The sequence below is a fragment of the Nannospalax galili genome, unplaced genomic scaffold, assembly GCF_000622305.1.
Source record: "Nannospalax galili isolate Female #2095 unplaced genomic scaffold, S.galili_v1.0 scaffold158, whole genome shotgun sequence".
Taxonomy (NCBI): Eukaryota; Metazoa; Chordata; class Mammalia; order Rodentia; family Spalacidae; genus Nannospalax; species Nannospalax galili.
In genome coordinates, this window is record NW_008345290.1 from 6,895,314 (window position 1) to 6,910,016 (window position 14,703).

Consider the following 14,703-nt stretch of genomic DNA (forward strand, 5'->3'; position numbering starts at 1 on the left):
GAAAAACGTGCAATTATAGACAAAAACACATGCACCCAATTATAGACATATATCGGTACACAATTGTTAACAAATACATTATGTATGTGGAAATGTACATAACTATGAAAAACTATAAGCAAACATACACAGAACAATACACACAAAATAGGCACATGCTTATTCATACAAATCTACACATAAAAACATGTAAAGGAGTCATGACACCACGTATATGTCAATACATGGACATTTAAAACCTGGACCTAAAGACAGTTCCTCCTCTTTTGTTTCCTCTTGCTTCTCTGGGCATTCAGCCAGGCCATACCCTTTAGTTATAGCCACCTCCCCTTGCCCCAGCCCCTCTGGATAAAGCAGTCCACGTCTCTTTGTCATCAAGCATTTTTATTTTTTGTTACAGAAAACATGGGTAGCTGGACTGGGAAGCATGTCTTCCCTAAAACCCAAGCTAGAGTCAAGGGGGGTGAGGGATGACACAGGAGATGAAGGGCACTGGGGAGGGCACTGGGCCTCCCGCACCCACTACAGAATTAGCTCAAGACAACACACCATGCTGCAAAGTCATCCCATTAACACACCCTTCCCAAGTCAAGACATTCCTTTACAAATGATTATAGAAATGACCAAAAAAAAAAAAATCTGGTTCAAATATACAGTATTTGTCCTGGTAGGAAAAGTCAGGGTATACGTATTTAACATGGCTGAACAGTAGGACACAGAAGCAGGGGAGAGGACAGTGAGGCTAAGAGAATCTCCTTAGCCCCACAAAGCAGAAGCTAACCCAGAGGTCTGCAGCCAGCTCAGGAAGGCTTCCCTCCAGAAGTAGGGGTAATGGTCCTGAACTTGAGATGCCAAAGCCAGAAAAAGAGGGATTCTAGGTTGCAGCACTTGGTATGCTTTGGAATAAATATATTATCTTTTCATTTAAATAGAAGCCAGTGCCCTGGTCCCTGGATCCCATTGCCTTGTCAGTGAAGCCTCCGGGACCCCAAAGGTTGTCAACTAGAAGCATCAAGGGTCTGGCCTGGGAGGGGTGGGCAACAAGCAGGCAAGCCAGCCAGCACAAGATAGGTAGTTTAGGGCTAGTAGGTAGTACTGAGCAAATCATGTTTGTTTGTTTTTCGGGTATGGGGGTGGTGGTGCTGGGTGTCTGCCAGTGTTGGGACATGGAGAGGGCTTCCTGGGAGTGGAGGCCCAGTGGGGCTGGGCCCATAGGTAGTTTGGGGGTGCCTCTCAAGGAGGCCTGTGCTAGGTAGTATTTTGGCTGTGCCAGCGCACAACACTGGCCTAGGGGTGGGACTATCCATTGGGACCCTCAGAGCCAGAGAGGGTTCCCAAGGTGACCTAATTTCCCTGGCTGCTCAGTCCAGAAAAGTTGGGAGCTAGCTAGAGTGGGTGATGGAGTGGGTGGGATTAGGGCTGGGAACTGTTTCCTTCTTTTTTTTAAAAAAAAAAAACAAAACATTTTATTTCCGCCCATTTTTGTAAATAAAATCAGTGAGTCTCTTAAAGACGCTTTTCTGACTGTCCGGCGCAGCCAGGGCCCTTTATTCCTCCTCCTCGTCATCCTCCTCTTCCTCCTCCTCTTCCTCCTCCTCCTCTGCCTTGTCAGCAACAGCAGAGGAGGTGGAGGGCACCGTGCCTTCGGGGGCCACGGTGGGGGCCGGGCCCTCATCCTTATGCTCTTTCTTCCACTTCATGCGGCGGTTCTGGAACCAGATCTTGATCTGGCGCTCGGTGAGGCAGAGCGCATTGGCGATTTCGATGCGGCGGCGCCGAGTCAGGTAGCGGTTGAAGTGGAACTCCTTCTCCAACTCCAGTGTCTGGTAGCGCGTGTAGGTCTGGCGGCCCCGCTTCCTGTCGGGTCCTGAGAGCAGAAATTTGAACACATGGGCACATCGACAAGCAGACAGCGATGTGCACATAAGAGTGCATTAGTTAGGCCGGCTTGTCTAAAAGCCTGTACCTTCCTCCCTGCCCAAACCCGGGCTCAACCCCCTCACCCCTAATTGAGCTGAGGGAGGAGGGGAAGTGTTAGCGAAGACCCCGACTGCAGTGCCAGACAAGCCAGCAACTCTGTGAGGAGCTTCGGCCCAGAATTCCAACTTTACAACCGACCTTTCCAGCCGGCTACGCTTCCACAATGTCTTGCGTCCCCCTGACAAAAGGAAATTGTAAATACAGAGTGTGGTAACTGGGTGACCCTGCACTTTTGCCATTCAAAGGCAAGCCCAGGCGCTCCCCGGCCTTGATAGATAAGTGGGCAACCATCCTCAGCAGTCCCATCCCCAAGACCTTCCTAGGGCACTCCCACCCTCTGCAGAGGCCCATTTCCTCCCGGCCGGGTTTGGAAATGGTCTCTGGCACAGGGGTGGATGAGGGGTCCGGGAGGTCTTGGCTCTTCCAGCCTTTGAGAAAGAAAGCCAGGCAGAAAGGAAAAGGAGGAGGAGAGCGGGAGAGAAAGATCAGAGGAAGGGAAAGTGGGCGATAAAAGGAAAGATTAAGGGAGAGAAAAAGAGGGAGAGGAAGAAGAGGGACAGGAAAGAAGACAGGAGAGGGGAGAGAGGACTAGTAGAGGGGAGAGAGGACTGGGAGAGCGAGAGGAGAAAAAGAGGGAGAGAGAGACAGAATATAGCAGAGAAACTTAATGCAAAAATTTCAAGGCAAATGGAATTAAATAAATTTACGAGGATCGAATCCATTAATTGGGCCATAAAAAGTTTTATGAGCCTCATTTACATACAATGCTATGGGCTCTCCACGCAATGGAGCCCCAGCTCTAATTAAAAGCAGAAAGGCAGCACAGCCGGGAGTCGGGGGCAGGGGCGGCCGCTCCCAGCCGCCGGCTCCCCCCGAGCCGCGCGCTCCCAGCTCCCGCTCCTCCCGCACGCCCGAGCCGCCTAGCGGCTGCTCCTACCTGAGGACCGCATCCAGGGGTAGATACGGAAACTGGCCTCAGCCGGGCCGTGCAGCACGCCCTCGTCCGCCTTGTCGCAGGCGCCTTTGGCGAGGTCACTGCAAAGCCCAGGGATGTTTTGGTCGTAGGAGGCGCAGGGCAGGTTGTAGGCGTCGGCGCCCAGGCCATAGCCCGACGCGAAGGGGCTCTGATAGAGGGGGCTGTTGACATTGTACAAGCCCGGCACAGTCGAGGCGAAGGCGCCAGCGCCCGCCCCGTACCCGCTTCTCTGCGAGTTGGGTGCAAAGGAGCAAGAAGTCGGCTCGGCATTTTGGAACAGAGAAGCCCCCGCCGTATATTTGCTAAAAAGCGCGTTCACATAATACGAAGAACTCATAATTTTGACCTGTGATTTGTTGTCCGGCAGCTTTCAGTGTCGGTTTTACGAGGTAGCGTGATATATGGTAACATTACACCCCCAGATTTACACCAAACCCCATTTTCTTCTGGACGGAGCTCACCGCAGCACGTGACCGCCCACATGACCGCCTCCGCCAATCTCAGCCGCCCTCGCAGGTGGTCTCGCTCCGCGGGCTCCTGGTCGCCTAGAATGGAAGGGGAAGAGGCTCAAATACGCGGCCGAGAAAGGCCGGCGCCCCTCGCCCGGCTGGCCCGATGCGCCCCTTGGAAAAGGATCCCGAGGCTCCGCGGGAGCGCTTTGCCTCCCTCCATCCGGGGCACCAGAGTCCGCGGATGACCTGCGGGGTTCGCCCAGTACCGCCCCTCATACCTATTAGTGAACCCCAGATCCAGCGCCTGGATGCCCCTGTCCATGTCCTCTCTGCGGACCGAGCCCCTGCAGTATCTCTGCAACCTGCCTGCCCCACGATGGCCTTGAGAGTAGGTCTTGTTGATGGCCAGACCTCATTGCTCAACTCTCTCTGAGCGAGAGAAGATTGCAGGCCAGATTTGAGGCTGATCCAGACGTGCCAGGCGCTGGTCTCTTCCACCACCACCACCACCACCACCACCACCACCACCACCACCACCACCAGCAGCAGCAGCAGAGAGAACAACGCCACAAAATGGAACCATGTGGTTGGAATAAAGTCAACGTCTCCCAGCTTCCTTTTCATAATCGGTGGCTCACTGTTTATCCTCCCTAAAGGAAGCAGTGAAATATTTATCTATTAATGAGTCTCATTTGCCAACAGATTTATTAACATGGTGTTCCCTTCCCTCCTCCCCACACCGTAGTCGTGCAGCCGCTGTGCAAACGCTCTGAGGCACCTGGCTGGCCTGCAGCAAGCAGTCCAATAAATGGCTTAACATCCCTTTGTCCTTCTTACAACCCCTGATAACTTCATGAGGCAGTGGGTCTTCTCAGACCCAGCAAGCTCAGGCCACGCAATTTTCCAGGCACACCGTCCAACACTGGAGGTTTCTGGCAGCCTTCAGCTAAGCCACCCCTGGACCTTGTAGGACCGAGAGCAGACATTTACAGCTGATTTGGAGAGAGGGGATCCCAGTGCCTGGGGTCTGTAGCTCACTTTAGGACCCCATTTCTTTAGGGTACAATAAAAACAAATAAGGGAGCCTTCTCCAAGAGCTACTCAGATCTCCAGCTTTACCTTTCTAAGCACTGGCTCACATTACTGGAACACAGAATAATCTCATTCTCTCCCAGACAGGCCCTCAACCTGGGATGCCTATCTTGCCAGGCTTCAGACTCCTGCTGCACTGTTAGACCAGCTGAAGCCCCTGCTACCCACCACTCTCTGGAGGATGGTTGGGTGAACCCTTCTCCTAAAGGCCTCATAAACTGCGCAGGCCAAGCTGGAAGAGTGGCCACCTTTTACTACCCAGCTTGATTGCACACCATAAACCGGACTTCACAATGGAATTGCCCCGGAAATTCTCCTCTAAATTATAGAGTTTGGTTCCTGGTGTACAAAGAACTTCTTATCACTTTCAGTGGGTTCAGGATGCCCCGGTTCACTGTACCTTCTTAGGGGGTCTTGGGAACACAAAAGACCGACGGATGGCTAAAATCGGGATGCAATCCAGTCCCAGCACCTACCTAGTAAAGGGCTCAGGCTTGGGTGGGGAGGGTGGGTGGGAGCTGGGCTGTCTCCCCTGGGGGCTTAGGGATCCTGGGACAGTAATATCTGGAATTCCCTTTGTGGTGGATCAGGATGGGAAACAGAGAGGGTAAAATGGAAAGGGTTTGAAAAAAATCCAAATGAGATCTTCTAGCGGGTAAATAAAAATCTAAGAAAGTTAAAGGAAGAAGCAAACAAAAAGAAGGCTAGGAGATCAAAGAGGCGGAATTAGACAGCTTTAGACCAATAAATTGTTCCTTGGGTGACACAGAGCAAGGCACAAAGTGAAAGACCCGGCTGCCGCTGCGATGTGTCTAGACTGCCGCACTGCAGCAGTGGAGAACAGTGATGTTTAAAGTAAAACTTTCTTTAAGCAAGATGACCTAACAGCCCAAGTGGGGAGCGATTTGAGGTGGCCAGGGAAGAGTCTGGAGTCAGGCTCATCTGTGCCTGAGTTTGACCCGAGCGTGTTCAAGCGTTGTTTCGGGAGGCTCAGCCCCGCTTTGCCCCCCGCTAAGGAGAGTCTAGATTCTGCTGCTTTCAAGGCTTTGGTGCTTCTGGGCTCAAATCCTCCAACTGGGCAGGGCGCTGGAGTGACAAAAAACCTCCCCTTCATTTCTAGTTTCTGGGTGTCTCTCTTCCCTGCAGTCTTATGCGGCCACATTTTGAAACAAAAAAGGCTGGACAAAATCAAGCTCTCAGTAAGGCCTGTTTAATAGTGTTCTCTCCAATGGTTGATTCCCGATTTATTTGGCTGAAATGTATCTATTATGCATGAATATATTCATGGAGATATTATTTCTGTGCCCTGGACAGACACATGTAAGCCGGTTTTTAATCTGGCGATATCTAGTTATTTTCCATGGTTCTCTGAGTTAGCTTTGTACCTACTGTGGAGTCTATTTTCCGTTTTTTGACACCAAATAGTCCTCTATGTTTAAATCTATTTAAGAATATAATCTCAGGTCTTGATAGTGAATCATGCCTTCCAAAGTAAAGTCGGATAGATCAGAGTTTACTTCTTAAAAAGTTTCTATCCTTGGGGCTACAGGGCTTCAAGTGTGTCCCCCACCTAGTGAGAGGCTCCTGGCTTGGAGGCAGGGACTAATTCCTCCCTGAAGTAAGTAAATGAGCTAGCTCTACACCCGTCTTGCCTAGGTGAAGGGACACTGTAGGAGAGAGCAGTCTCCCAGTCAAGGGCGTGGAAGGCTGCCGGACTAGGTAGTTCACCAGGCCTCTGAGCCGCCTGCAACCTGCACCTACCTGGAGAGAAGAGATCATGGCCACTCTGCGACAGTACATTTGTAGTTAGAAAAATGAGTTTTCTATCTGTGTCCACTGGCTGGCTAGGCTATTTTGCTGTTTATTTACAATTACATAAATCGGTATTTCTGCCGATTATGACACACGGCCACGGGTGGCTATCCAAAAAGCTATAAAACCCTTCTTACCACCAGATGCTGTGAAGTCCTGTGTGTTCCATAAGGAAGTAAAATGAATATGTGTTTCTGTAATGCCAACATGTATATCCTATATCGAAAGATGAAAAGGGGAGTGAGGGAGAAAGAGAGAGGGAGACCCAGGAGAGATGTCAGCCAAAACCTAGTCCCCAGTTTTACAGCTGCGGGGATGTGAGTCATAAACATTTTGTGGGCTTGGCGGAGACTATTACGACCCAAATAAATGCTCCGAGAAGGCAGCGTGTGTTCACAGGGCTGGGGTGTTTCGAAGGTCCTCTGCGCTCGCTTGCGTTTTCTCTTCAAAATCATCTACACCCGTGGCTGATCCTCGCACCCGGCTCAGGGTGGGGTTCACTCCAAAGTGTGTCCCCCACCTAGCATTAGTAGACTGGGAGTGGGCTGGGGCTCTGGCCTCCTTAGAAGGCGATGCCAAAGTAGTCTCTATGTCTAAAAAACATCATGGCCAGAGAAACAAGCAAGCAAGAATCCGTTCAACGACGGAACGCCAATTCTGGAGCCAGGGTGTTTATTATACTTATTTAAACATATACATTTATTTTAGAATAACCAAACAGTTCCTGGTCTATCCCCTGAGATTCCCCAGAGCGGCCAAGTTCCCGGCAGGCAGATCTACACCAGATGGTTTTACACCCAGTTTTCAGTCTCCTAATTTTACTAGCAAGTATTCAAATCGGCTGAGTCCGACGTCTTGGCTCCCTCTCTGGTGCTGGCCTCCACAGGCCCTGTACCCGGCCCTGAACCTGGGTGCAGGTTTTCCGCACCTCGGCGTCGGCGGACCTTGGCCACAGTGCCCGCCCTCTGCTTGGCCTCTGCTGGGTCTGATCAGCTCCGTGGGTCATAGGAATTCTTCCGTTGTCCGTCAATCGGTGAACGAAGGTCCCCGCTCGCCTCGCTGCCCCTGGATCTGTGCTGGCTGAGGAATGTCACCCTGGGGGTGGAATCGGCGCTGGGAGCTGCAGCCCCGCATCAGCGCCACTCGCACATCTGCTGCCACGCGCACATCTGCTGCCACGCAACGCTGCGACCTCGGACTAGGCCTGGGAGGAGCGAGAGGTGAGAGTCAGGCAAGCTCTCGGCGCATGCTTGAGTCCGGGAGAAGCTTTCAGGCAGGCGTGAGCAGCACGGAAAATATACGACTGCCGTTGGCTCAGATCTGGGGCTCCCATTCCAGAAAGGCTCGCGTCAAGTCGACATTTTAAGAGCTTCCTAGGGTCTCAGCGGCTGGAGATGGCGGCGTGAATGCGTCTTGCGTGGAGCCACACTGCCATCTGCTGGACTCTTCTTGGCACTGCAGCCCAGCTGCTCTGGCTGGCGTGAACTTTGGCAGCCGGCAGCCGAGGCGACCCCACCAGCGTCCCACTCCCACGGGCCGGGCGAGGACCCAGTTCCCGGGGGTCCTCGTGGAGCCCGGAATCTACGCTGCTGAAGGGACAATGTCTATAAAGGAAGGCTGTTTCCGCAGCCGCTTTATCGGCGGCAGACAGAGCAAACATATGAAAGGGCTTTGGTGGAATACCCTAATTGGGGCTGGACAGTTGTAAACTCATTGAGGGCCGAATTCCAGACAGTTTGCAGACCCGGACTTTATGGCACACTCTTACAGCCCAGGCTTTGAAGTTTTTGCTGTCTGCAACAACAGAGGGCGTGCCAACCTGGCTGCTCGTTGGGGGTGGAGGTTAAGGGACGCCCCATCCACCCGCGCCCTGGTTCCCCTTTCACGTGTTAGAATACAGTCAGCTTTGTGCAGGGGAGGGATTGGGATGGGGGGGAGAAGCCAGGCGGAATTCTCCCAACACATCTGGAAGGCGCTCTGGCCTCCGAAGTTGTAGCCATTCTCTCCGCAGCCCTTTACACCCCATAAAGTGTAACAGCCCTCATTTTCTTTTATGGCGCTTCGGGGCTTGTCGGTTGCTAAGGCCTGCCTCGGCAGGGTCTTGTGCTCCGGAGGGGGCTTAGCCTTATAGGTTGCAGAATCTCCCGGGCCAGGTCTCCGAGGGTGATGGGGTGCAGGCTTCGCATCCCCTGAAAGGCCTCACTTGTCTGAGGGAGCCCGCTCATTGCTCAGGTCTGCTAGGTTCTCCTCCTCAGAGCCTCCTCAACAGGCAACAGCCGCTCAACTTCTGGTCCTCCACTCCCAGCTGCGAAAGGCCCCAACCCCTTTCTGGACCCAGATTTGGGCAATTTCTCCAGACACAGAAATGAAAGAGTGGCCTTTCCACCGCTGTCAGCAATGCCCAGCACTCCAGCCCAGCCCTCAGAGGTTTCCCATAGTCTGGCAAACAGACACAGGGCAGCGTGACCAGCTATGCTGCCCGCGGTGTTAGCTTTCCATTCCTGCTTGTACCAATCGGCAACGGGCCCAGTTGGGAGATCCTAGGCCTGGTGGGGCTGGCTGCCGCACATCCCCGGCTTCCAACAGCTTTCTGGAGGCAAAATTAGAGCTCTTTCCCCATCACATTGGCCCTGCCCGGACCCAGAAACTCTACCCAAGAGAAGAAGGTACAATGAGCAGATCCGCAAAAAAATAAAAGAATCAATATATTTTATTTGGCAAAAGTTAAATATCTCAACACAACAATTTGGTCAGTAGGCCTTGAGGTAACTATTGCAAAATATACAGTGTATGTTCAGCACGATGGAAACTCCAGATTCATCAAGGATACAAATCTACAGTAGCCCAATGGCGGTTTCATGGTGTATAATTTATTATCAATAAAATTAACTCCATTACAATAAGCATTCATTCCCCCCCCGACCCCCGATTAAAATTAAGGGTAAAACATAGGTAGTAACCTTCTGCACATATGTATAGCTCCGAATTTCCTCACTGTTCCTCTGGTGCAAACACAATATTCAAGCTTGCCTGATTATGAATTTTTCTTTAATATATAGATTCTATATACAATGGACAAGACAGGACTATGGAATATGTAAAGTCTAAGATCCCCGTATTTCAAAAGTGAAGAAATAAATCTATGTATCCTGGAGAACCACCACCCCTCTTTTATTTTTAAATTTTATCTCATTGGGAATTCCTTACAGCTAGTTTAGGTTAACTAGTTTATAGGTTTATAGTTTATAGGTTAACAGTCTAGTTTATACAGAAGACGTATTCCACTACAGAGCTATACTCTATGCAATTGTTTTTTCTTCCCCTCATAAACAACCTGAGTTCAAATTGAATTCTAGCTTCCACAATCACAACGGTGCGTCACCCAGCACAGAAGTTTGAGTCACAAAACATAATTACCACAATAAAACACAGTGTTCAAGTATCTCAGGCAGAGCGATCTGCTACACAAAGAGCAAATTAAATTAACTACAGAGACTGAAAACTATACAGCCCACCATCAACAGTTGTGCATTATAAAAAGGTAGTTTTTTTCTTTTGCTTTGTCAGAAGCAGGTAGATTTTTAAAAATACATATACAAGCTAGCAGTACAGCCATCAGCGCAAATGCCCTCTGGGGTGTGTGTTTGTGTGTGTGTGTGTGTGTGTGTGTGTGTGATAGAAAATGGAAAGCTTACAATACCTCCATTAAACCTGCAGGCCTATGAGCCAGCCTAAGCAGGATTTGCCAGGGGGAGATGAGGCCTGGGGCTTAGAGCCGCTTTGTGAAGGTGGTGGAGGCTGGGGTGGGGGAGAGAAGGGAGAAGAGGACAGGCAGTCCTTTTTCTTTCTAGCTTGCTCTCTTTTCTAAGTGAAGCCAAATGGCATCACTCATCTTTTGCTCTGTCCTTGTTGATTTTCTTCATTTTCATCCTGCGGTTCTGGAACCAGATCTTGACCTGCCTCTCGGTGAGGTTTAGCAGTCGGGCCACCTCGTACCTGCGGTCCCGGGTGAGGTACATGTTGAACAGAAATTCTTTCTCCAGTTCCAGCGTTTGGTGTTTGGTATAGGGACAGCGCTTCTTCCGCGTGGAGCGCGCGTGAAGCCAGTTGGCAGCCGGGTTATCTGCGGGAGAGAGACACTGGGTTTAGAAGGAGAAGCACGCTGGCTGGATGCAAGGGGATCTCTTAGGGTCTCCGGTCGGCCGAAGTGCAGGATGCTGCAGAATAGAGCCCAACCTCCGACACAATGGAACCCTTGCAGACAGACGCAAGGGCAGTCACTTACGATTGCACCTCGGCTCCCCCTCCCCTCTCCCCCTTTTTCCTCCTCTCTTCCCTGTTCTCCATCCTCCCACTGTTTGCACAATGTGAAAGGGTAAAATTTGAAAACCATATTCCTGTTGCCAGCAAAAGAAAACGCAGGCTGCCCTACGAGCCTGTAGCAAGATTAACACTGCGTTTTTGTCTCTCACTGTTCCTTCCCCAGCTTTCCTGAGACTCTCAATCTTTATTAGACCTTCCTGGAAGGCCATGGGAGTTAGGTGAACGACTGGGTGCCACCAAGGCCTTTGATCTCGTCTCCACTTTACTAAATATTCTGGCAAGGGGACCAGACCCTCGTGGCTCAATTGTCCGAGGCCTCATCTTGGGCAGGATTTACACCAGCTGAAGACAGTGGAGAGAATCGGAGGTCTCCCCCAGCGTTCGGGGTAAGGTTGCCCGCCTGACATTGCTGCTGCAGTTCGCGAACCATCTAGCCGCATAAAAGACTGTGCTGCTTTCGAAGAAGAACGGCCCAAAGTAAGCCTGTTTTGGGCCTGGGCAGCCAAGGAAACCAGCGGCGGATCTCGGCCCTGATCACAGAGCCCGCCCCGCCCCCTCTGGCTGCAACAGCCTCCTCCCCTTCCCCTTAGCCCGCCCGGCGGGCTCTTCACAGTCCTCTGGGCTTGGGGCCCCCATCTGAGGTGTTCAAACACCAACTTCTGGTTCCCGGCCCCAGCCAAAGAGGCTCGCTGCGAGGATGAAGGCAGGCTGGAGAGAAAGCTGGCACGCCGGCTGATCCTGGTGGCCGGCGTGGAGGCAGCGGCTGGTGTGGCGGGAGAAGACACTTACTGGGATCGATGGGGGGCTTGTCTCCACCGCTCTCATTCTCGGCATTGTTTTCGGAGAAGGCGCCTTCGCTGGGTTGTTTTTCTCTATCAACTGGAGGAGAACCACAAGCATAGTCAGTCAGGGACAAAGTGTGAGTGTCAAGCGTGGGACAGTCACCCCTTCTGGCCGACAGCGGTTCAGGTTTAATGCCATAAGGCCGACTGGAGGGCAAGCCCGCGAAGGAGAGAGCACCGGGCGTGGGCTCCAGCCAGGAGCGCATGTACCTGCCGTCTGGCGCCGCCGCGGCCACGGGCGCCTGGGGGTGCACGTAGGGGTGGTGGTGGTGGTGGTACACTGCGGTGGGCACAGCATTGGCGCCCGCCGCGTGCACCGGGTTCCATGAGGCGCCGAACACCGCCGCCTTGGACTGGAAACTGCAAGGGCTGAAGTCGGGGTGCTCAGTCAGTGCTGCCGTCTGCCGTGGGGGCTGACCCAGTCCCCCAGGCGCGTAGCGTCCCGCGCTCAGCTCCTCGGCGGCGTCGGCGCCCAGCAGGAACGAGTCCACATAGTAGTTGCCCAGGGCCCCGGTGGTGGCCATTGCTGTACCCCGCGCCTGGCCGGCCCGGCCCGACCCGCGGAAATTATGAAACTGCAGATTTCATGTAACAACTTGGTGGCACCGGGGCGGGGGGGGGGGGGTACAGTCACCTAATAAGTTGCCGGCGCCCGCGCCCCCATTGGCCACGCGCGTCACGTGTCAGCCCGGCAGAACAATAACGCGTAAATCACTCCGCACGCTATTAATGGCCCGGTGTTTTGGAGTCATAATTTTTATAGCAAAAGCCATATGCTTTTATGCAAAGGGATCGCGCCGCTCCACGATCGGGTTTGGTTTAATTGTGGCCAACGAAGATTAAAAGATCAAATCTGGCCTTGCCTCTGTACTCTCTCTTGCCACCCCGCTCCACCAGACGCACACACTTCTTAAGCGGACTATTTTATATCACAATTAATCACGCCATCAGGAAGGCGCGGGTCCCGCGTGCGAGTGCGGCCAGCAGAGCCCCTCACATAAAATTAGACAATAATTGAAGCCATAAAAAAGCAGCCAAGTCGCATTCTCACTCTACTGTATTTAAATCTATATTTATGATATTTCATAAGGAGTTATTGTACCAGAAGCCACACAGGCTGGTGGGAAGTTAGGAACGACCGACAGATTCGTTTGCCTCACTGTGGCTCTCAGCTGTAAAAATTTACGAGGATTTGGAAAGGTTAAATTAGACTGTTGTGTTTGGTTGGTGAGCTCCCTGTAAATAATCTTTGCAGCCCTTGGAGATACAAGTTTCCCCCCTACCAGTCTCAAAAGTCAAATGCAATGCCCTATCCACCCCAATAGAGCGGCCACCACACCTGACAGTACTGCCCGTCCCTGACACGCCATCGGTGGGCCAGCCACCTGGAGTGGAACACCAGAGCCTGCCAGATTGAGAAGCCTGGCTCTCAGACAGTCCCCAACTTTCCCTTGCCCCTCTAAGAACGCCCCATGGTGCAGCTGGCAAGAACCGAACTGCGGGCTGCCCTCAAAGGTTTGGGAACCTGATTGTCCCCCCAACCCGCCCCGCCTACCCTGAGCACAGGTGGGGTCTACTCTTCTTTCACTGGGATTCATAATCCCTAGGAGGAGGCAGTCAGCAACCTGGCCCTCAGCTCCATCCTCTGCAAGCCTGGTCTCACTTCCCCTGGTGGGAAAAACCACCAGGCAGCATTAGAGACATTGAGCTTGCTAAAGGGCGACCCTGCCTTGGAGACTCCACGGCTCCAGTGACTGGGAGAAGGGTGCTGGAGTAGCGGGTCCTGGACCCAATGTGAGCCCTTCCAGGGGCCTTCCCTTCTTTTCCCTTCCCTTCTCTTTCTTCCGTTCCCTCCCTCCCTTCCTTCCTTCCTTTCTTCCTTCCTTCCTTCCTTTGACTTTCCTTTCCTTCCTTCATATCGCCACCGGCCCTGCCTGGTTACCCACGAATCTGAGCAACAGAGATTACAAGGAAAGTGCAGCTCAAGTCCAGTGCTAGAAATTAACCAGGGATGGGCAAGGGACATTGACTTTAATCTCATCCTCTGGCCAAATGGGAGAGGTTTTTCTCACCCCTTAGAATCTTTGGGATGAGACTAAATGAGAAGGCCACAGTCACTTTTGTTAATTGGGGGATAACCCCATCCCAATTCTGAACAGAAAGGAACAGCAACTAAAAACACAGTAATTAAATTCACGTGTGAACACTGTGCCTCCAAGAGTGTGTTTCTCATTAGTTCACTTCCCTCCCAGCAAAGCCATGGGCCTCAGGCAGTTCCAGCTCTCCTTTGCCTTCTTTCTCACAAACAGTTCAAGCAAATACCTCCCAACACTCTGGACACATCTCAGGAGACAGGAACCTCCAAATACTAGACTCTATCCCAGAGTCCTGCTGGAAAGCCTGGGGAGAATACTGACCCTCTGCTTGCCCACTGGGAAGAGAGAGAAAAGTGGCTTAACACAAGGAACTGAGACCAACTACATCCTGTCTACCTCAGCCCCCTCCCCCTAACATTCTCCTTCCCTTGAAGATTCCTCCTTGTCATCCCCCAGCACACACTGCAACCCAAAGGTGTTCTAGATATCCAGCAGCCTTCTGAGGCTCAGACTTTCATTTAAACAATTAATCCTGGAGGATAACTTTGCTCTTAATTGCAATTGTCTGTACATGGCAGTGCACACCTGGCTGCCTGTTCCACTTTTTATACTCAAAGAAGACAGAATTATTATTATCAAGAACAGAGTTTTCTTTTTAAATAAAAAGCTGTCTCTTTAAATAAACTTAATCTCCAAATAGTAGGATTACTAAATAATTAGTAGGCATTGAGTTTAAGCAGCTGTTTACTGGTACCCTGAAGGGGGAAAATTTCACAAAACCAAATATTGTCCCTGTGAGCCCAGAGATTTGAGGCAAGAATATTCAGACTTTTATGTCTGCTTTTATTATGAAAGTGAAAGGGGGTTTCATGCCCATGCACAAATAATAAGTGGATATAATTACAAAGCACGCTTCTCAACTGAGAAGTCTTCCTAAAACCCTGATCTCAAATTCAACACCCTGGCCCAGAAAATGTAAGAGAAGGGAATTGGGTGCACTGGTCTTTCAGATAACAGGTTGTTGGGCTGAAAAACGAAAATAATTCCCTGGCTGAGTGGCAGCCTGAGCCAGGGGAAAGGAAGCATAGTTCTGTGGTCGAGTCTAAAGACAGTGCCTATATTGCAGAGGG

General features: G+C 51.6%; 2 protein-coding genes across 2 annotated transcripts; both read right to left on the reverse strand.

Annotated features, from left to right (window-relative positions):
* Positions 1–560: 560 nt before the first annotated feature.
* Positions 561–3,536, reverse strand: Hoxa7 (homeobox A7). Its single transcript, XM_008841507.3, has 2 exons — positions 2,918–3,536; positions 561–1,867 (listed from the first exon to the last, which is right to left on the reverse strand). The coding sequence occupies exons 1-2, from the start codon at positions 3,291–3,293 to the stop codon at positions 1,548–1,550; spliced, it is 696 nt and encodes a 231-aa protein (XP_008839729.1). The 5' UTR covers positions 3,294–3,536; the 3' UTR covers positions 561–1,547.
* Positions 3,537–9,006: 5,470 nt separating this feature from the next.
* On the reverse strand, positions 9,007–12,465 carry Hoxa9 (homeobox A9). The gene is made up of 2 exons (XM_008841509.3): positions 11,425–12,465; positions 9,007–10,435 (listed from the first exon to the last, which is right to left on the reverse strand). Exons 1-2 carry the CDS (start codon positions 11,999–12,001, stop codon positions 10,197–10,199), a joined length of 816 nt encoding a protein of 271 aa, XP_008839731.1. The 5' UTR covers positions 12,002–12,465; the 3' UTR covers positions 9,007–10,196.
* Between the last annotated feature and the right edge of the window lie 2,238 nt (positions 12,466–14,703).

Excerpts from the sequence above, each read along its gene's own strand:
- Hoxa7 (XM_008841507.3), bottom strand. The coding sequence starts at position 3,293 with ATGAGTTCTTCGTATTATGTGAACGCGCTTTTTAGCAAATATACGGCG. Across the intron at positions 1,868-2,917 it reads CCCCTGGATGCGGTCCTCAG|GACCCGACAGGAAGCGGGGC; the intron begins GTAGGAGCAGCC and ends TTCTGCTCTCAG.
- Hoxa9 (XM_008841509.3), bottom strand. The coding sequence starts at position 12,001 with ATGGCCACCACCGGGGCCCTGGGCAACTACTATGTGGACTCGTTCCTG. Across the intron at positions 10,436-11,424 it reads CAAGCCCCCCATCGATCCCA|ATAACCCGGCTGCCAACTGG; the intron begins GTAAGTGTCTTC and ends TCTCTCCCGCAG.